The following is a 21,516-nucleotide window of genomic DNA, read 5'->3' as shown; positions in this document are numbered from 1 at the left end:
ATCAGGTATAGGACCAAGCTTAAAATGCATTAACTACAATCTCAGATGAAGAAAATGTTAGTCTATTCTAAAATAATCCCTTGATTATCACCCAAATGAAAGAGATTACATTGGAGCTAATGGGCAAAATTATTTTTTTTTCTCCTTCCCGTCTGAATAGTTCTCTCTCTCTTTTCTGAGACAGGGGCTGGTTCTGTCACCCAGGCTGGAGTGCAGTGGCACAATCTTAGTTCACAGCAATCTCAAACTTCTGGACTGAAGTGATCCTCAGCTTCCCAAGTAGTTGGAACTACAGGCACGCGCCACCACACCTGGGTAATTATTGGATAATTATTTTTACAATTTATTTGAAGAGACAGAATCTTACTTTGTTGCCCAGGCTGGTCTCGAACTCTTGGCCTCAAGCAATCCTCCCATCTCAGCCTCCCAAAGTGCTGGGAATACAGGTGTGAGCCACTGCATCCAGCCAAAATTCTTTTAATTTCTTTTCATTGTAAGAAATCCATGGACAAGCCTCATAGAACAGTGTACTTAAACTAGGTGGGTTCCTTAACCCTGCCCATGGAGGGGAAAAAAAACAAAAACATATGGGGACCACCCCAGATTATGCATTCAAAGCAAATGCCATGGTACTTCACTGGATCCTTCCTATTAGACCTCTGGTAAAAGGGCTTTTGATCCGTGGAGTCATATCACACAAATCATCCTCTACGCACTGCCAGCTCCAACAGGGAAAAACTTTCGTGAAGGTCCCATAAGTAATATGATCAGCCCTTGATCAGTTAGTGTGCATTAGCTGGTGGAGACATATGCTCAGTGTTGCCACTGATGCTAGCACCATTGTCTATACCACCCGCAATCCCTCCTTATTCCCGTCACTCACTCACTCTTCTCTATCAATTTCCACAGTCATCCAAGACCCTGACACGTGGTTCATAAGGATTCTTCTCTCTCAAACTCTTTGAATTCTCTTGGATAACTTAAAGGTCCTTACAGGTAAACCATCAAATATTGGCCTCAGAGTTCTCAGAGCTCAATGCTATGAACTTCCTTCACTCCACCTCTGCCACCCACATCCATGGCCACAACCTAGACTGTGCTATCGTCGGAGCTGCTCCCCCATGGTCTGGCAGTCCCCTATTCTGAACCACTTACTAGTGAGGCATAATGTGTTCATGCATGTTTAGGCAATATATCTATTCTCTTTAGCAAAACACTTTTAAATATTGACTTTTTTCCAGTCAATTTAAGAGTATTTCACATGTCACACAAATTAACCTTTATCTAACTTTTTTTTTTTTTTTTTTTTTTTTGAGACAGAGTCTCGCTCTGTCGCTCAGGCTGGAGTGCAGTGGCACGATCTTGGCTCACCGCAGGCTCCACCTCCCAAGTTCATGCCATTCTCCTGCCTCAGCCTCCCGAGTAGCTGGGACTACAGGTGCCTGCCACCACGCCTGGCTAATTTTTTGTATTTTTAGTAGAGATGGGGTTTCACTGTGTTAGCCAGGATGGTCTCCATCTCCTGATCTCGTGATCCACCTGTCTCAGCCTCCCAAGGTGCTGGGATTACAGGCGTGAGCCACTGCGCCCGGTCAATTCCTACTTATTTTCTATGACTCAGTATAACAGTCTTTGCTTCTGGTTAAAAAAATTGTACCTGGGCCTGGCAAGTGGCTCACATCTGTAATCCCAGCACTTTGGGAGGCCAAGGCGGCTGGATCACTTGAGGTCAGGAGTTCGAGACCAGCCTGGCCAACATGACAAAACCCCATCTCTACTAAAACTACAAACATTAGCTGGGCATGGTGGCGCATGCCTGGAATTCCAGCTACTAGGGAGGCTGAGGCAGGAGAATTGCTTGAACCTGGGAGAGGGAGGTTGCAGTGAGTCAAGATCACACCACTGCACTTCAGCCTGGATGACAGAGCAAGACTCCATCTCAAAAAAAACAAAAAAAATTGTACCTGGAACCACACACACTTACAAATAAAATCTCTCTTTTTATACTTATTTACTCTTATTATTCCATTATTAATTTACTTTTTGTCAAAGCACTCATTATACCATATTGTAGTTGCCTGTTTACCTATATATTCTATTAGTTTGAATTGGAAACTTCCAGGTCCTAATACATGATATCCTTTTGGTAAATAGAATAAATTAATTAATTTTGACCTGGGCGCAGTGGCTCACACCTGTAATCCCAGCACCTTGGGAGGCCGAGGTGGATGGATCACTTGAGGTCAGGAGTTCGAGACCAGCCTAGCCAATATGGTGACACGATGTGTCTACTAAAAATACAAAAATCAGCAGGGCATAGTGGTGCACGCCTATAATCCCAGCTACTTGAGAGGCTGAGGCACGAGAGTCGCTTGAATTTGGAAGGTGGAGGTCACAGTGAGCCAAGATTGCCCCACTGCACTCCAACCTGGGTAACAGAGCAAGACTCCATCTCAAAAAAAAAAAAAAAATTTTTTTTGGCCAGGTGTGGTGGCTCACGCCTGTAATCCCAGCACTCTGGGAGGCCGAGGCGGGTGGATCACGAGGTCAGGAGATCGAGACCATCCTGGCTAACACAGTGAAACCCCGTCTCTACTAAAAAATACAAAAAATTAGCCGGGCGTGGTGGCGGGCGCCTGTAGTCCCAGCTAACCGGGAGGCTGAGGCAGGAGAATGGCGTGAACCCGGGAGGCGGAGCTTGCAGTGAGCCGAGATGGCGCCACTGCACTTCAGCCTGGGTGACAGAGCAAGACTCCCTCTCAAAAAAAAAAAAAAAAAAAATTTAATGTAATACTTACTGAATTTACTGTCCACCAGATGACTTGCTAGGCACTAAAAATGACACAAAAATAAATCTCAGTTCCTGCCTGACTTTACTTATCATTTTACTCATGATGTTTAAGAAAATATCAAGTTAAATGAGGACCAATAGCCATCCAATGAGTTCCTTAAAATTCCATGCCCAGGTGGGCAGATCATCTGAGGTCGGGAGTTCAAGACCAGCCTGACCAACATGGAGAAACCCCGTCTCTACTAAAAATACAAAATTAGCCAGGTATGGTGGCGCATGCCTACAATCCCAGCTACTCAGGAAGGCTGACACAAGAGAATCGCTTGAACCCAGGAGGCAGAGATTGCAGTGAGCCAAGATCACGCCACTGCACTCCAGCCTGCACAACAAGAGTGAAACTCAGTCTAAAAAAAAAAAAACACACACATTCCATGCCCAAATGTGAATCTGATAGCAAAATAAGCTGTATTATTTAATACGTTAAAATAAAATATAAGCTTGAAATGCCAGGCACAGAAAATGACAGCAAGTCACCAAATATAGTATCTTGCTTCAAGTTAGTTCCTCATTTACATCCATCTCACATCTCACATCCATCTCTAGAAACAAAAATCACAAACTGTCTAGAAGTTCATTCATTTTTAAATACTTTGGATACTTACTTGGAGATCACCCAAAGTTTTAAATGACACAATTCTTTAATAGACAGCATAAGAGATCTCCTTACTTGGTACATGTGTTCTGATCCAACTTTCCTAGAATGCCTGTTCAGTTGCAAACAAGTTTCATTAAATATTGAAATATTGAATATTCCATCATCTTCTAAGAGATCATCTTCTAAAAGACAAGAGAGAAACTTATAGTTTGCACCAAATTAGCAAAATGCATCACGGCTGAATGCAAGTGAAACTCTGACACCTTAAGAGAGCCAATTGGGTGTTTAAGACGAATAATATTAAATCTGGCATCAATGGACTTATCTTCAAGTCCTGGCTCTCCAACTTCTCAATTGTAATTACCTTAGCTAAGTCACTGAACCTCAGTCTTCCTGTTTGTAAAAGCAAGTAATTCAGCTTGCTTTTCTTATGTCACAGGCTGCTTAGATAAGCAAATGAAACATTTAATAATTGCCATAAATTAATAAAGAAAGCTGTGATATTTTTAGAAAGTTAATCCTGTCACTTGGATTGTCCATAGTAAAATGTCATGAAGGTAAGCATAGCAGTAGCCAGGAAGTCTGAGAATAAGGAAAGTGGCAAATAAAAATCAAAGGCTATAGATTTAAACTCTCAGAGCAAGTGCTTTCCAACCTAGAAAATAACCAGAAAGTAGATGACCAAGCAAGAGGAAATTTGCTTTCACAGCAGACAGTATTTCAAGAGCTACTCAGCTGAGTACTAAGGCAATAAAATAATCAGAAAGCAGACTTGTTTTAACCATTGTACAGAAAAAATGTCATTTCATACCTCCTGTAGTCTAATTCATTCTTACAATGTTCTATTTTCTTAATGTAGTCTAAAAGGATAGATTTGTTACTAATGAATTAAAGAAATAACAGAGTCAGGAATAACATCAGTGATTTTCAAGAAAAAGTAAATTTCCTAACAAACAAGACTGTACTTCTTCTACCAATGGGAAAGGTGTAAATGTCTACCAAAGAGAAGCTATTTTATAACTACCTTTAATGTGTATTTCTCCTGTGGGAGTTTCTGCTACCTAAGAATGAGAACAATAAATTATTTTAGTCAAGATCAGAATTGTCCACAGCATTTTCAATATCACTGACATATTCAGCACAAGGCAACTAGCTGGGGAAAATATTCCTGCCTATAATTGGAAAGTGTAGAAAGATGGTTATGAGAGAGAATTTGAAGACCTATCATATGTGCTCTCCTTTGTCGTCACAATTTTTATTTAACAGATTTCATAAGGACATCAGAAATGAAAATGGTCACATGTATGCATGTGATTTTGAGGAACACCAAGTGTCTGCATGTAAGAAATGCATGTATGTAAGAAATACCACATAAAGCTTCTGTCTCTGTACAGGCAGAACAGAAGCAGAAGTACTGTCTGCACAGTTCATATCTCAATATGATTTTCACATAAGATAGTCATTATCGTCTGAATTCAGGGGAAGATGGCAATGTGAACAAAGGCATCTGGCTCCCACTTCCCACGCCCAAGCCTGACAGAAGTGATGGAGAATAAGTAAAAATGGGTCAAAATTTGCATCTGGGTTGGAAAGAAGGGTCGGTTGCCATACACAAGGCGGAAACATGAAGACATTTCAGCTTAGCACAGTATGGAAGAGCCCGGGCTAAAGAAAGACCCTAAGACCTACTGTGCAACCTGGCTTCCAAGCAAAGGAATGTAGTCCCAAAGTTTCAAAAGAAAGAACTGGAGGAGAACTAGAGCCCATGGAAAAATCAAGACAGGTCACAGGACAAATCAATGACCCATGCTCTATCTGGAGCCATTTAGCCCAGTGGTTCCCAAACTGCACCTCAGAATCACCCAGACATCTGCAGATTTGAAGTAATGCTTTGACATCTGTATTTTTTTAAGAGTTCACCTGACAATTCTTCTTCTCTCTCTCTCTTTTTTTAAACAGGGTCTCACTCTGTCACCCTGACTACACTGCAACCTCCACCTCCTGGGCTCAAGCAATCCTCCCACCTCAGCCTCCTGAGTAGCTAGGACTACAGGCATACACCACCAAGCCCAGCTAATTTGGGGGGTTTCTTTTGTAGAAATAGGGTTTCACCATGTCCCCAGGCTGGTTTCAAACTCCTGGACTCAAGCCATCCACCTGCCTCAGTCTCCCAAAGTGCTGGGATTACAGGCATGAACCACCACATCCCTAACCTCACCAGGCAATTCTGATAGGCAATCAGGTATATATTAAAAATAATAGTATATATACTACTATTGCTACTGCTAATAATAATAATAGTAATAATAATAATAATAGTAATAATAATAATAATAGCCCTTCTGTAGCCCACTATAGATTAGTAACAGGGAAGGACTTCGAAGTAGAGGCCTCAGGACCTGAAGGTACCATCTGGCAGAGAGGCTGGGTTAACAGAAGGGGCTTGCCTCTTTCCTGCCTTGGTAGGCTGTAATGCCATAAAGAAGCCAGGCCCAAAGCCAACAACTTCACCAATCATAGCAAAATGCTCAGAAACAAAGCACAGGGTGGTGGGCTTTCTCACAGCTGCTGCCCAAAGGACACTGGATCACCCAACCAGCAGTAAATCCATTCATACTGAGATCTGATATAAACATACTAACATTATCCAATGGAAAGGAAGATCAAAGGGAAGGCCATCCATTTTATTATGAGGGAAATATCAGACCTAGACTGAATTTTTATCTTCTAAGGATAAATAATCCAGAAGGGTGGAAAAAAAACTGCAAAATGATTCTACAAAGAAGGAGAGGGAAGGAAAGGAAGATTGTGCTCGGGAGGCAAAGAACAAGCATATTTATAAACAAGAAAATATTGAGCAATGGTAAAATTAGGTAGCATCTGTTTTGTACAGTAAATAAAATTTTTTAAAATAGATTCAAACAAGAGATAAAGGATGAGATAATAAGAGAACGTGACAGCAGAGAGGAAACTGGTAGAGAGAAGCAAAAATAAAAAGGGAACTAGATGAGACCCAAAGAAAAGGAAATGAAAGTGCAACAGCAGAATTTAAAGTGCATTGGAAATGGTAAAGATAGGAAATGTCAATGCAAAAATGCCTATTTGCGTAAGTGCACATAGAGAACAAGCTTGTTATATATTCAAAGAAGGCAGAGGAAAAAGACATGGACAATAAAAAGGAGAAAATGGGAAACCCATGTGGACGAACAAGCAATTCCACATAGGGATATTTGAAGAGCAAAAAACAAACTTTTCTTAAAAAAGCAATAATCAGGGATGTAATAAAAGAAAATGTTCCTAATATATAGTTAAGCCAAATTCTAAAGACCAAAAAACTCACAGGGGGCTGGGCAAGGTGGCTCATGCCTGTAATCCCAGCACTTTGCGAGGCCAAGATGAGTGGATCACTTGAGGTCAGGAGTTTGAGATCAGTCTGGCCAACATGGTGAAACCCTGTCTCTACTAAAAATACAAAAATTATCTGGGTGTGGTGACACACGCCTGTAATCCCAGCCACTCGGGAGGCTGAGGCACAAAAATCTCTTGAGCCCAGGAGGTGAAGGTTGCAGTGAGCCAATATCACACCACTGCACTCCAGCCTGGGTGACAAAATAAGACTCAGTCTCAAAACGACAACAACAACAACAGCAACTCACAGGGTACTTGGAAAACTTAGTGCAAAACATGAACATTTCTATCTGCCCACTACCCAGACAGAGGTTTCATGAAGGAAAAGACTTCTGTGTCACTATCGAATTCTCAATGCCTAAAAAACATCAGACACATAATAGGTGGTCAATAAACATTTGCCAGGTACATTAATAAATGATTAATGTCTTAAATTTTATGGCTAAAGAAGCCTTCATGATACATAAGCTGAAAATCAAATTGCTTACATAGAATTTTTTGTATTTTATTTATTTATTTGAGACAGTCTCGCTCTATCACCCAGGCTGGAGTGCAGTGGTGTGATCTTGGCTCACTGCAACCTCCGCCTCCTGTGTTCAAGCAATTCTCGTGCCTAAGATTCCCAAGTAGCTGGAACTACAGGCACACACCACCGCCCCCCGCCCCACCGCCGGCTAATTTTGTAATTTTGGTGTTATGCCATGTTGATCCTGGCCTCAGGTGATCTGCCCACCTAAGCCTCCCAAAGTGCAGGGATTACAGGCATGAGCCACTGCACCTGGCCAGGATTTTAAAAAAAAGAAAGAAAATCACACCTTCGTCTAACTCTTCTTTCAAAGCTTCCAGTTCCCAATGTCAATATGAAATACTTCTAGAATTCCAAGAACAAAAGTTTATGACCCAACAATTTTATCTTCAATCAAGCTCTCATTCACATGTGAAGGCAACAAAAGACATTCTCAGATCATCATGGACTCAGAAAGTATCCCATTGCCTCCCTGAGGAGCAGGCAAATCACCCTACAGAGAGAGAAATAGAGATAGAGAAATAATAGAGAATGTGGTTTGAAAAGACTGTCAATAAGCACTGAAACTATTAAAACATGTACCCAAGGTTAAATCATTGCTACCAAGGTTTCTATAAATCAATATAAGAGTGAGCTCTTTGAAGAGATAATACATGTTAAAAATAAGAAACTGGTAATATAATGCCATACTAAACCAATAACCTAAGAGGAGAGAGAGAGGAAGAAATAAAAGGGAGTTTTGTAAATAAAAGGAATGCTAACTTATCTCTTCAGGGAAAAGTTAACAATATTTCAGTCTTAACACTGGTGAAAAAAGAAATACACACTCAAATAGAATTTGTCTTTTTTAAATGTGATCACTTGTAGAAAAGAAAACAAAATCTATACTATCTGACTCACTGGAAAAGAAAATCTGTGTAACAAAAAGAAAACAAAAGACACAGCAAAGTGGCATTAAAAAGGGAAAAAACAGACCAGGAACAGTGGCTCACACCTGTAATCCCAGCACTTTGAGAAGCTGAGGTGGGAGGATCCCTTGAGGCCAGGAGTTCAAGACCAGCCTGGGCAATATAGTGACACCTTGTCTTTACAAAAATTTACAAAATGAAAAAATTAAGTGATCTGCGTAACTGCGGTCCCAGCTACTTGGGAGCTGAGGTAGGAGGATTGCTTGAGCCTGGAAGGTCAAGGCTGCAGTGAGCCATGGTTGCACCACTGAACTCCAGCCTGGGCAACAGAGCTAGACCGTATCAAAAAAAAAAAAGAAAAGAAGAGGCCAGACGTGGTGGCTCATGCCTGTAGTCCCAGCTACTCGGGAGGCTAAGGCACAAGAATCGCTTAAAACCGGGAGGACGAGGTTGCAGTGAGCCAAGATCACGCCACTGCACTCCAGCCTGGGCGACACAGCGAGATTCTGTCTCATTCATAAATAAATAAATAAATAAATAAAAGGAAAATCATATCACAAATAAGAATGATGTAAGTTGGATAACTTATCTAATCAAAAATAAAAGTTTTCCAGAAAGGCTGTCAATACATGCTGTCTCCTAGAGTACATTTATAGCAATATTATTCAGATAGCTTTCAAGAAGGAAAAAAGTAGACAAAGGCATATCATGCAAATGCAAGCACAAATAAATCAAGAAGACAATGTTACTTTCAACATATAATTCAAGGCAAAGGTATTAAACAGGCTAAAACAAGCCATTTGTTACTAGCGAAAGAATCTATATTAAAGATATCAGTCATGAACATAAAAATCATATCAAAATGTGTGAAACAAACCAATAAGAATTTCTAAGAGGAACAGAAAATGGCAATCCATGTTAAAAATAAACAAAAACCAGAAGTACTGAATAATCTTATTAATAAAGTTGACTTAATAATAGATCTTACTCCCCTTACAAACAAACACTCTACCTTATTATCTAGCACCTACTGAAATTACCAAACTTGGCCAAATGCTAAGACCCAAGAAAATGTCAATAAATACTCCAAAACATACCAAAATGTAATAAAACTAGAAAATAACAACACAGTATAAATGTTACAAAGAAAAAATCTACCACTGTATAAAATGCTTATAATTAATTATTCAAAGAGAAAATCACAATAGTAATTATATATGCTTTGAAAGTAAGGGTAAAGAGAATACATATTAAAACACTCATAAATAATTATTCTGTCAAACAGAAAATCAGAATAGCAATTATATCATGCCTTGAAACATGTATCAATGCCTAAAGAATTCTGCCAAAGCTCAAATCTGCAAGAGAGAAACATTAAAGACTTTTATTATCAAACAGAAAAGAATGGAAAAAAGTTGAATTTTGTTATGTATTCAGCTCAAGAATTTAGAAACAGAACAATATAACCAATTTAACAGAAATATGGGCTGTGCACTGTAACTCACACCTATAATCCCAGTACTTGGGGAGGCGGAGGCAGGCATATCAATTGAGCCCAGAAGTCCAAGACCAGCCTAGGCAACATGGTGAAACCCTGTCTCTACGAAAAATACAAAAATTTGCCAGGCATAGTGGTGCATGCTTATAGTCCCAGCTACTTGGGAGGCTGAGGTGGGAGGATCACTTGAGCCCAGGAGGTCAAGGTTGCAGTGAGCCGTGATTGCACCACTGCATTCCAACTTGGGTGACAGAGCTGGGTGTCTCAAAAAAAAAGAGAGAGAGAAACATGGAGAAGGAAAAATAAAAACAAGAGGAGAAATTAGTGAGTTTGAAAAAGAAAAACAATTTCAAAACCCAAGAGTTCATTCCTTGGGGGAAAAAAAATAGTAATAAAACGCACAACCCAAACCCATCAACCTCTAAAAAGAGAAAGAGAACCAAACTTAGGAGTCAGAATAACCTGGGATTATGTAACCTATAGACCCAGAGGAGATGAAAGCAAATATTCCATCTGACATTCTGCCAATATGTGTAATATATCAACCAAATATAATGTCAGAAACATAAACAGACCCGAAATCATGGAAGAAATTGACAAAGTTGTCAAAGAATCATCTCCTTAAAGGGGTGAAACTTCAATGATCTTTTGAGAAAACGTTCAACTTTAAAGGAAGGGAATAATTCCAATGTGACATAAACTATTCCAGAGGGAAAAACAATGGAAAACTTCCCAGTTCATTTTAAGGAAAATAGCGTAACTCCGATAATGAAATCAGAACAGAATGTCCAGGATCTGGAGGAAAAGAATGACAAGTCTTTATAATAGTGCATAAGTAAACAGAAGACTTGAGTACACACTGAGTAAATGTGGAAACATATACCTTGCTCCCAGTTAGGATGGCTCAATATAAATCCTAATTCTCTCTAGATTAACTTGCAAATATAATCCAATTCCCTTTAGTCCAGAGACATTAAATAACTCAGCCATGATCAGCCAACTCTTCACTACAGACATAAGATGCAAAACCAGATCTGCCTGACTCCAAAGACCATGTTTTTCCCAAGGGGAAAGGAACTTGAACAGGTAATTGGATATTAGTAAAAACAGCTGATGCCAAACAGCAACCTGTCATCCTCACTGAATAGTGACCGGTGAGTGATGATCTTTTAAAGACATTTCCCTATAGTAGTTTTCTAATAATTTTGTAAGGCTTCTCTGATTAGTTACCATATTAATTTTATAATATCTTTGCCTACATATTATTTACTTGCAAAGAATTAATTTTGTTTTATTTATATACAAATATGAAGAGACCTAATTTGTATAATCTCATAGTTGGTTTTATATTGTTAAGATTGGCAGACTTTTTCAACTATTTCTGCTGAATCTATGTCACTTCCCAGCTACTCGGGTTAAGGTACAGTTTAAGTGGGATAGCAAACAGCTAATTAAGAACTTTCTCAACTCCCCCAAAATAATAAATGACATCGGCCAGCTGTGGTGGTTCACACCTATAATCCCAGCACTTTGGGAGGCTGAGGTGGGCAGATCACTTGAGGTCAGGAGTTTGAGATCAGCCTGGCCAATATGGTGAAACCCAGTCTCTACTAAAAACACAAAAAATAGCCAGGCATCGTAGTGGGTGCCTGTAATCCCAGATCCTCAGAAGGCTGAGGCAGGAGAATCGCTTGAACCTAGGAAGCGGAGATTGCAGTGAGTCAAGATAGCACCACTGCACTCCAGCCTGGGCGACACAGCAAGACTCCATCTCAGAAAATAAATAAATAAATGACATCAATTACTTCTCAAGGTTTGTCTACAGGGTTTTTTGTTTGTTTGTTTTCTGAGACAGGGTCTTGCCCTGTCACCCAGGTTGGAGTGCAGTGGCATGATCAGAGCTCACTGCAGCCTTGAACTCCCGGGTTCAAGTGATCCTCTTGCCTCAGCCACCTGAGTAACTGGGACTATAGGCATGCACCATCACACCAGGCTAAATTTTCTTTCTTTCTTTTTTTTTTGGTAGAGATGGGGGTCTCACTGTGTTGCCCAGGTTGACCTCAAACACCTGGCTTCAAGCAATCCTCCTCAGCCTCCCAAAGTGCAGGGATTACAGGCATGAGCCACTGTGCCCCACCTGTCTACAAAGTATTTAGTTAGTCCTCATACCTCATAACCAGAGGGTTTTTTTTTTTAACTTACTGTAATTGTCACAATGTTTTTAAAAACCCATGTGACAATTATGTACAATGAGGTTTATTTCTACTTCTTAAAGCTCCTTCCCTCCACTCCTTTTTTCAGCTAACACCTACCCTCCTGCATCCTAGGGGTGCCCCTGCTTCCACCTCCCCACTCTCAACTTGATCCCCTTAAAGCTGCTGGGTCAGCCTCCCTGGCACCTCCTCTTTCACACGCAAGAGCAAGAAATGACTCTTTTTTTTTTTTTTTTGAGACAGTCTTGCCTGTTGCCCAGGCAGGAGTGCAGTGGCACTATCTCGGCTCACTCACTGCAACCTCTGCCCCCTGGGTTCAAGTGATTCCTGTGCCTCAGCCTCCCGAGTTGCTGGTCCTGCAGGCGTGCGCCCCCACACCCAGCTAAGTTTTTCTAGTTCTAGTAGAGATATGGTTTTGCCATGTTGGCCACGCTGGTCTGGAACTCCTGACCTCAAGTGATCCACCTGCTTCAGCCTCCCAAAGTGCTGGGATTATAGGCATGAGCCACCATACCTGGCCAGAAATGACTTTTGAGTTTACTGCCAAAGATAAGCCACATGGCTACCCTCTGTTGCCTTGGGTATTTGAGAGTGGACTGATCATCACCTAATGTTCTCGTTTTAAATGCCTTTTTATTACTTGCCACCTCTCCCTGAGGGCTCAGCTGAGAAAAAATACCCCAGAGCCCATTCAGCCTGGTACCAAGAGGATACGGATCTCTCGACCTGCTCTAGTTCTACGGCTGGAGCAACTACGTCTGAATATAAATCTCAGAAAGCAAATAGGAGCTGTCCGGCCCAGCTGATTCTGCAGCATACTTCCCCACATTCCGTGCTTAGCATTTTCTAGGAGGAAATGAGGCTTCGCCTCCACCTACCAGCTGTCTGGAAACCAATGACGGCTGGCACAGAGCGCCTGGGAGGTGCTGTGGAGATGTTCACCGTGTAGTTGGTGCCTGGGTACAAGGCTAGGCACACTTCTGGGGTCCTGCTGTCTGTGGTCAAGTTGACTGTCTCCTCATGAACTGATTCCATAGGGTCCAACCGTTGTCCTTTTATGGATATCTTTGAGAGGAAAAGACAAGAGAACCCCCTATGACTCCAGTCAAAACAATCCAGAATTTGTGGTGCTGGAGCCCATTCTCCTACTATTCCATTTTCTACTGCGCTGCTCAGCCAGGGAGCATTCATAAGGTACACCTCTGCTACCAGGTATCTGCTGATAAAGTCTGATCAGCCCGGTGAATATTAAACCCCTAGAAGAGACATAAATGAGGAATCTCCCTAGGAAGTGCTCTCCTGCACACGAATGATCAAATGGAGACAACTGCAACCTGAGGACCATTGGCTGCACTCTGTCACCAAGTCAGCAGACGCTCCCGGGCTTGCTCTGGGGGCGTGAAATACAAGCGCTTGGAAACAAGCAATCGTGAGGATGCCAAATATAAACGCATCCCCCACACACGCACCCTGCTGAATGACAAACATGTTAAACACAAAATGCAAAATAACGAAATAATACAGATATCTTCAAAAATTCCGTCCGCTCTTTTTAAATGACAGCGGGATCAGAAAGCAGTTAGATTGAGGCCAGGCGCGGTGGCTCATGCCTATAATCCCAGCACTCTGGGAGGCCGAGGTAGGTGGATCACCTGAAGTCAGAAGTTTGAGACCAGCCTGGCCAACATGGTGAAACCCCATCTCTACTGAAAATACAAAAAATTAGCCAAGCATGGTGGTGCACACCTGTAATACCAGCTACTTAGGAGGCTCAGGCAGGAGAATCACTTGCACCCAGGAGGCTGAGGTTGCAGTGAGCCAAGATCCCACCACTGCACTCCAGCCTGGGCAACAGAGTGAGACTGTCTCAAAAAAAAAAAAAAAAAAAGAAGAAGAAGAAGAGGAAGAAGCATTTAGATTAAAAGCTCTCACGGAGGCAAGTCCCTCTGACTCATATTCCCATGGGTGACGTGTCTGTCCTAGCAGGAAGAAGTGGATCATTTTACTTACCACATATGCGATCTTGGGGTTTATTCTTCCCGAGTTTATTTGCCATCTCACACAGGTATCATTAAACACTGATACATCATCAATTTTTGTCAGAATTTCTAAAAGAGAAAAAGGCAGTCAACTCACAAAATGCATCAATGGGCTTTAGGAAAATTCTGAAGGATTTCAGTCTATCTGCACAGCTGGTATCTCTGCTGGTCACCATTCATCCTCAGAGGCGGACACTGAGTCAGGCAATGCAAGCTCTCCCAAGCCAATCACCCAACTTCTCTTCATGAGGAATGAGCGTGGCCCATTACCTGACTTAGAGGAAAAGGAAAGATTCCTGCTTGGGTATAGGTCAGAATTCCAACCTGTGATTCACTTGACAGGCCACTGATGCCACTGGCATTCCACTCAGGTAGAATGGAACGAGGCCCAGAACTGGGTCCTGAGTGAGACCCTCCCTGCAATTGCACAGGTGAGACCTGCTTCCACCTTTCTCTTCCCAGCAGGATGGTGGGAAACTCCTTCAAGTCATTGCTATCCCAAGGGGGAAAATGACATGTCTCACCACACAGGACCACGCCTCAGAAACAGGTTGGGGCAAACTAAAGAAATTCTCCACAAGGTTCCTAGGTACTTCTGGCACTCCTGTAACTGAAGCTATTTAATCTGCTTCTATCAGGAGGCCACGGATTCCTCTGGGTTGTTCTGCTTCTTTTAAATATTCTGCATGTATTCCAGGTAATGAATTTAGCAATGTGGGAAACCATAGGAAGGCCTTGGTTCCCCGAGGCAACATAGTTTTCAACAGTCCCAGTCAACCCTCAAGTGGTTGTTGAGACAGGAAGAAGGAAAGGGGATCTAGCTTTTTATTTCTTTGAAATCAAATTCCCAGCCGGGTGCAGTGGCTCACACCTGTAATCCCAGCACTTTGGGAGGTCAAGGTTGGCAGATTACCTGAGCTCAGAAGTTTGAGACCAGCCTGGACAACATAGTGAAACCCCATCTCTACTAAAAATACAAAACTTAGCGAGGTGTAGTGGCACGTGCTTGTAATCTCAACTACTTGCGAGGCTGAGGCAGGAGAATGGCTTGAACCTGAGGTTGCAGTAAGCTGAGATTGCACCACTGCACTCCAGCCTGGGTGACAGAGCAAAACTCCATCTCAAAAATAGTAAAATAAAATAAAATAAACTCCCTACACACAAGTAATCTACTTGCAAATGATATGATCTTATATATATCTATATATAAAACTCTAAGGAATCCACACCAAAACAAGTATTAGAGCTGAGAAAGGAGGTCAGCGAGGTTGCGGAATACAATGCCAATGTACAAAAATCTATTGTATGTCTATACACTAGCAATGAGCAGTCCAAAGATGAAATGAAGAAAACGATTTCATTTACAATACTATCAAAAACAAACAGGCCTGGCGCAATGGCTCACACCTGTAATCCCAGCACTTTGGGAGGCCAAGGCAGGTTGGTCACCTGAGGTCAGGAGTTCGAGACCAGCCTGGCTAACATGGCGAAATCCCGTCTCTACTAAAAATACAAAAATTAGCCGGGCGCACTGGCGCATGCCTGTAGTCCCAGCTACTTGGGAGGCTGAGGCAGGAGAATCACTTGAACCCGGGAAGCAGAGGTTGCAGTGAGCCAAGATCCTGCCACTGCACTCCAGCCTGGGTGACAGAGTGAGACTCCATCTCAAAAACAAAAACAAAAACAAACAAACAAAATTCCCGCAGACAGAAGCTATCATACAATTATTCCCGAAGAAAGTTATCCTCATGTCACCAAAATTGGATATTCCACAGCCCCAGTTCAAGCCTTCCCATTGAAGCAGACACCTCTTAAGAACTCCTCAACCTCTCTCAGCTTCCCCTGCTCCTTGTCCCATCCCTGCATGGGTTTTGACAACATGACCAGGTCTTGCCTCCTATTCTGGGGCTTCCCTGCTGTGGCACCCACACCCCAGCACATGCCATCTGGAAGTGCAGGGGAGTTAAAATCCCATGGGGACAGGAGCTGATAGAGAAATCCTTCCTCCTTTCTTTTCTCTGAAGGGCTGTCCAACAAAGGCTTAGTTTCTTCAGCGTCTAAGGACACTGTCACACAGATGGGGTAATGCCCGCCCTCTGTGGAGACCAGTACAATCAGGCATCGTACGCTGACTCTCCTTCTTTCCCTGCTTTACTGCCCTTGGTTCCCATTCCTGATGCCTGGGATTTGATTCTCTACTGCATAATAAATGTAAACCCAATGAAAGGCTCCCATCTAAGAAGAGCGAGAAAGCTAATTCTCCATCTCAGAAAAGACTCTCCACAACTCAGCTCCTGTTTCTCCTTTCTAGTAAATCTCTTCGCAGTCTCCAAGTGCAAAAGGAAGCCTGTACCTTAGGTACCTGGAGGGCCAACCCTCTTCTCCTGTACTCAGAACCAATGCTAGCTTTGGATCGACCCAGATCTATTGATCTCTCTGCCCAAATAAGAGTTTATATCTTTACTAAATCATCCGTTCGGGAACAATGCCTAGATTCTGTGTCCCACATGACCTGGTCTTGGGTAAGCCCAGGTCCTCTATTAGCAAGCGAAAATCAATGGAGGCAGAGAGGGGAAAACAGGCAAACTCCTGCTGAGATACCAGAAAGGCCACCCACGGCTGTCTGCAGCATTCCTGGATCTCCATATTAGTATTTCTCCCTAGAACACACACAAATTGAAATCAAATAAATACTCCAATTGTGAGCCAGGTGGGTGCGGTGGCTCACGCCTGTAATCCTAGCACTTTGGGAGGCTGAGACAGGCATATCACTTGAGGTCAGGAGTTTGAGACCAGCCTGGGCAACATGGTGAAACCCTGTGTCTACTAAAAATACAAAAAATTAGCCAGGCGTGGTGGTACACACCTGTAATTCCAACTACTTGAGAGACTGAGGCACAAGAATTACTTGAACCCAGGAGGCAGAGGTTACAGTGAGCCAAGATTGTGCCACTGCACTGCAGCCCGGGCAACAGAATGAGACTCCATTGCAAAAAAAAAAAAAAGAAAGAAAGAAAGAAAGAGAGAAAGAAAGAAAAGAGAAAAAAAAAGAAAAGAAATACTCCAATTATGAGCATGGGTACCCTAAGAGACACAATGACCTTATCAGTTCACCCCCTTGGGTAGCATAAAGATGATATTGGTACTACTCTTATCAGCCTGAACAAGCCCCAGATATTTCTGGCCTCTACCCTCTTTGCTGCCCTTCAAAGCCCCAGAGCTCTTGGCATCTCTGCTCACTCACACATGCCTTTGATACTAACTCACCACCTGGTCCAGAAAGAAAAGGCACCAGCCCAGCCCTCATCTTCTCTCTGAGTTGCCAGCAAAGCGAATTTCCTTCTTACTCTCAGTTCCTTTGTCATCCAAGCAGAGATTAGAAAGGAGTTTTCTTTCTTGTCCTTCCTTTTTGCTCATTCACTATGACAACTGTAAATGGCATCTCAAAGATGCCATCTGCCTCCAGCCTGTGCCATGCTCTCTGCACAGATGGGACCCAGATCCAATTATAGGGGTGTCAGATATTTCATCCCAGGGAGCAGTTTAACAAAGTTTGGTTGCTTTTCCCTCCAGGTGCCTACAAATTAGTTGGAAAGACTCCTTTATAAATGAATCAGATATTCAACATCTACATTAATGCTGCCCTTTGAATGGAGACTATATGCCCTCATTCCAATAGTGCTGATAACTGAAAACATTTCTGGAAGGCTTCTTTGGAGCTGTCCCAGAGCTCTTTCATTCCCTGCTCACTACTAACTGAATGGCTATCAAATGCCAAGCATCCTGCCACTCCAGGCACTGGGCTGTGACGATGTCATCTGCTGACTATGTAGGGAAAAAGTACTCTTAAAAGTCGTGTATCTGTTAATGGTAGTTGAAGGGATGGTTGCAGGTAAGATATGCTGGTAGGGCAGAGACAGTGAATGGCCCAACGGGCAGAACACTGGGAAACACTGAAACTCGGGGGGTACCAGAGGAAAAAGGCAATGCAGAAGAGAGGCAGGAGGCTGGTAGAGTGACTGATGTCTAGGAAGGAAAGGAAGAACTTGAAAGAGTGTCTCTCAGCCTTCCAAGGCCAGGCACAGTAGCTGACACCTGTAATCTCAGCACTTTGAGAGGCCGAGGGGGGCAGATTACTTGAGGCCAGGAATTCAAGACCAGCCTGGCCAACATGGCGAAAACACGTCTCTACTAAAAATATAGAAATTAGCCAGGTGTGGTGGTGCACACCTGTAATCCCGGCTACTCGGGAGGCCAAGGCACGAGAATCGCTTGAATCTGGGAGGCGGAGGTTGCAGTGAGCTGAGAGTGTGCCACTGCACTCCAGCCTGGGTGATACAACAAGACTCTGTCCCTAAAAATTAAAAATAAAAATAATTTCTTTAAGAAAATTATCAGTCTTCCTTCCCACCAGTCCCCCACAGCCTCCTCATTCCCTAGCCAAGAAGGGCCTGGAGCAGTTCAAGGCAGTGGGTGCAAGCTCCATCTCCCTCTCTCCTCTCACATGGCCCTTCTCCCCTGATGGACTGCCCACAGCATCAGGATTAGATCTGAGGTTTGATTTTGGGTAGAGGTGGGAAGAGCAGGCCCTTGTCCTGTCTAGTTGTAGAAAACAGAGACCTCTCTGGCTTAAAAGAAGGAGGCCCACATAGCATCCAGCTGAACTCTCATTGGATTTGGGGAAAGAAAGCCTCAGTGGGTGATAAAGTAAGTGCCTTTGTTTTGCTTTACTCTGTGTGTGTGTGTGTGTGTGTGTGTGTGTGTGTGTCTGTGTGTGTGTGTGTGTATACACATACATATATATATATAATGTTATGTATATATAGATAGGTATAGATATATATAATGTTACATATTTTGATATTTTGTTAGCATTTAGTATTTCTGTATGTGGTACTTATTACATTAACTAAATATGTAAGTCATTATATAATGACTACCTCTCCTGAATGTAACTTTACAATGGCAAAGACCATGTTTCTCTCTCTATCCTCAGGTCCTAGTATAGTGCCTTAAATATAGATATTAAAAAATATGTATTATTTGGTTGACTAGTTGAATGGATGGATAAATGATCCACAATGCTAAATGTTGTGGAAAGGTTGAGAAGGATGAGAGCTGAAACTGGAACATGGAGTTGGCAGTTAGGTGGTCATCAGTGACCTTGGTGAGATGCTACAGTGAAGTGGGGGTGTTCGATACCTGGTTTCCCCCCAGTAGGCTGAGAAGAGCATAGGAGGGGAGGGAACAAGACAGTGAGCCCAGACTACTCTTTCAGAAGTCCCACTGTGCAAGGACAGGGGTTGGTCTAGTGTACTCCCTTGGTTTACAATTTTATATCCTTTTTCTATATTTCTGGAAACAGCAAAAGGTCATACAGAATAAATCCAGGTGACCCAAACAGATGGTCAAGCGAGCTCAGTATCATTTCTAGTCAAAACAGCATCTGATTTCAAAAGGAATGTAACTGATCTTCTAATACGGCTCATAAACTGCCTTCCAAGACAAACACATGATGATAATGGCAGCACCACAGAAATCAGGGTATGGCTTCCCACAGTGGCTACTTGAATAAATGTATGTTTGGCTATAAAAGTTTTAATGTGTTTCCTTTCTTTCTTTGAAGTCTTAGATTCACATAAAATAAGTAGAAGTAGCATGGCTTAGAGTACGTTAGTGTAAAATATATTGCACACTTTGGGATGATTTTTGGTGGCACACAAATACTTTTTTTTTTTTTTTTGGAGACGGAGTCTTGCACTGTCACCTAGGATGGAGTGCAGTGGCATGTTCTCAGCTCACTACAACCTCCGCCTCCTGAGTTCAAGCAATCCTCTGGCCTCAGCCTCCCAAGTAGCTGGGACTACAGGCACATGCCACCACACCCAGCTAATTTTTGTATCTTTAGTAGAGGCAGGATCTCACCGTGTTGGCCAGGCTGGTCTCAAACTCCTGACCTCAGGTGATCCACCCCCCTCGGCCTCCCAAAGTGCTGGGATTACAGGCATGAGCCACCGCGCCCAGCCAGGAACACATTTTTATCTGTTCGCTATGTATCGGTTTTTGTGTATATCAGAAAAATACACCTACTTCATCAGACTCATGAGATCACATATATCGTCCTTAATAAATTTGAATTATAAGTTTAAGGTTATGTTGTTTAAGGAAACATTCTAAGTAAATAATACTCTTATTATGGCAAACATTGTGTCAGGGTGGTATACAAATAATTCAAGCTTGGGAGACACTGACGTAGGAGAAAGAATGTGGACTTTCTGGGCTTACAGGCCTCAGTTCAAATCCTGGCTCTCCCATTTGCTAATTATTGAGTGACCAGTAAAAGTCACTTAACCTTTATGAGTCTCAGATTACTCATCTCTGAAATGAAAATAACAAAGCTGACTTCAAAAGGGTTTTAAGAGGATGAAATGAAATCGAGCATTCAGGCCCCTGGTTGAGCCCGGGGTATGTACATTCATGCTCAGCCAGCAGGAGCTATAATGCTTGATGGTCCAAACCTCATTCACATATTCCAATACATCTGACCATGTGGCTATTTATGGAAATGTATCCATTTATTCCGGCTGACCTTTCTGTTCCATCTGAAATGTGTATGGCTGCAAGTGAGCACCCAGTGGCCGGAGAAGAGGGTCACCAGCCAAACAGAAGGGACAGAGGCTAACAGTGTCCTGCAGGCATCTGAGCAGTGCCCAGAGCAGTTTAGGGGCACAGAAAGGATCCTAGCAATAAACAGCCTCTGTTCCAGCAGAGATGTTACCCTTCAGAGAGCGTGGAGTGAGTGAGCGTCAGCCTTATAATCATTAACCCAGATTCTAAACATGAAAAGCCAAATGGCCTGTGCAGAATGGAAGCCAGGGAAAGTCTTATCAAGAATGAATCAGTCTCTTTGATCTTGAGGTAAACTGACTCATTAACATCAAGCTTCCACCTGGGGTTTTTCCAGACACTAACGTGATTGCCTAATTCCCAGCTGTCTGGAGTTTCCAGTCCAAACTGGCCTTGCAGGGGGTGGGAAAAAAGAGTCCCACCATCTTGATAGAGCTCACAGCTCATTAAAAGCACATACAGATTTGTGCTACTAATCCAAAAGACTAGTCAAAAATATTTTTAAAGGTAATTAAAAACAACCCAGGTAAAGATAAATTATTCTACCCAGTTTGGAACTAAACATAGAAGTCCAGGAAGATAAACAGTGAAAACAGGACAGAGGTAGGAGGCATTCAGAGAGAAGCAGAAAAGTAGAAAAAGATGAGCGGGGAAGCCAAAAGTGAATATTAAGAAAGGGAAATATAAAATACACACAGGCAGGAGGATGGCTTGAGGCTAGCAGTTTGAGACCAACATGGGCAACATAGTGAGACCCCGTCTCTACAAAAAAATTTTTTAAAATTTAGCCACGCATGGTGGGTCATGTCTGTGGTCCCAGCTGCTTGGGAGGCTGAGGAAGAAGGATAGCT

At 42.5% G+C, this 21,516-nt stretch overlaps 1 protein-coding gene across 3 annotated transcripts in view; it reads right to left on the bottom strand.

Annotated features, from left to right (window-relative positions):
• SUSD1 (sushi domain containing 1) overlaps positions 1 to 21,516 on the bottom strand; it is a 135,506-nt gene that overhangs the window by 59,921 nt on the left and 54,069 nt on the right. For all 3 annotated transcript variants that reach the window (XM_025359486.1, XM_025359485.1, XM_025359487.1), the window contains exons 7-9: positions 14,010 to 14,107; positions 12,878 to 13,064; positions 3,519 to 3,628 (exon numbers count right to left, since the gene is read on the bottom strand). In XM_025359486.1, the coding sequence (XP_025215271.1) occupies positions 3,519 to 3,628; positions 12,878 to 13,064; positions 14,010 to 14,107 (395 nt within the window). The remainder of the gene's footprint in view (positions 1 to 3,518; positions 3,629 to 12,877; positions 13,065 to 14,009; positions 14,108 to 21,516) is intronic.

Source organism: Theropithecus gelada, chromosome 15 (genome assembly GCF_003255815.1).
Source record: "Theropithecus gelada isolate Dixy chromosome 15, Tgel_1.0, whole genome shotgun sequence".
Taxonomy (NCBI): domain Eukaryota; kingdom Metazoa; phylum Chordata; class Mammalia; order Primates; family Cercopithecidae; genus Theropithecus; species Theropithecus gelada.
Note: the sequence above shows the minus strand (reverse complement) of the source record. Positions and strands in the feature narration are given on the sequence as shown.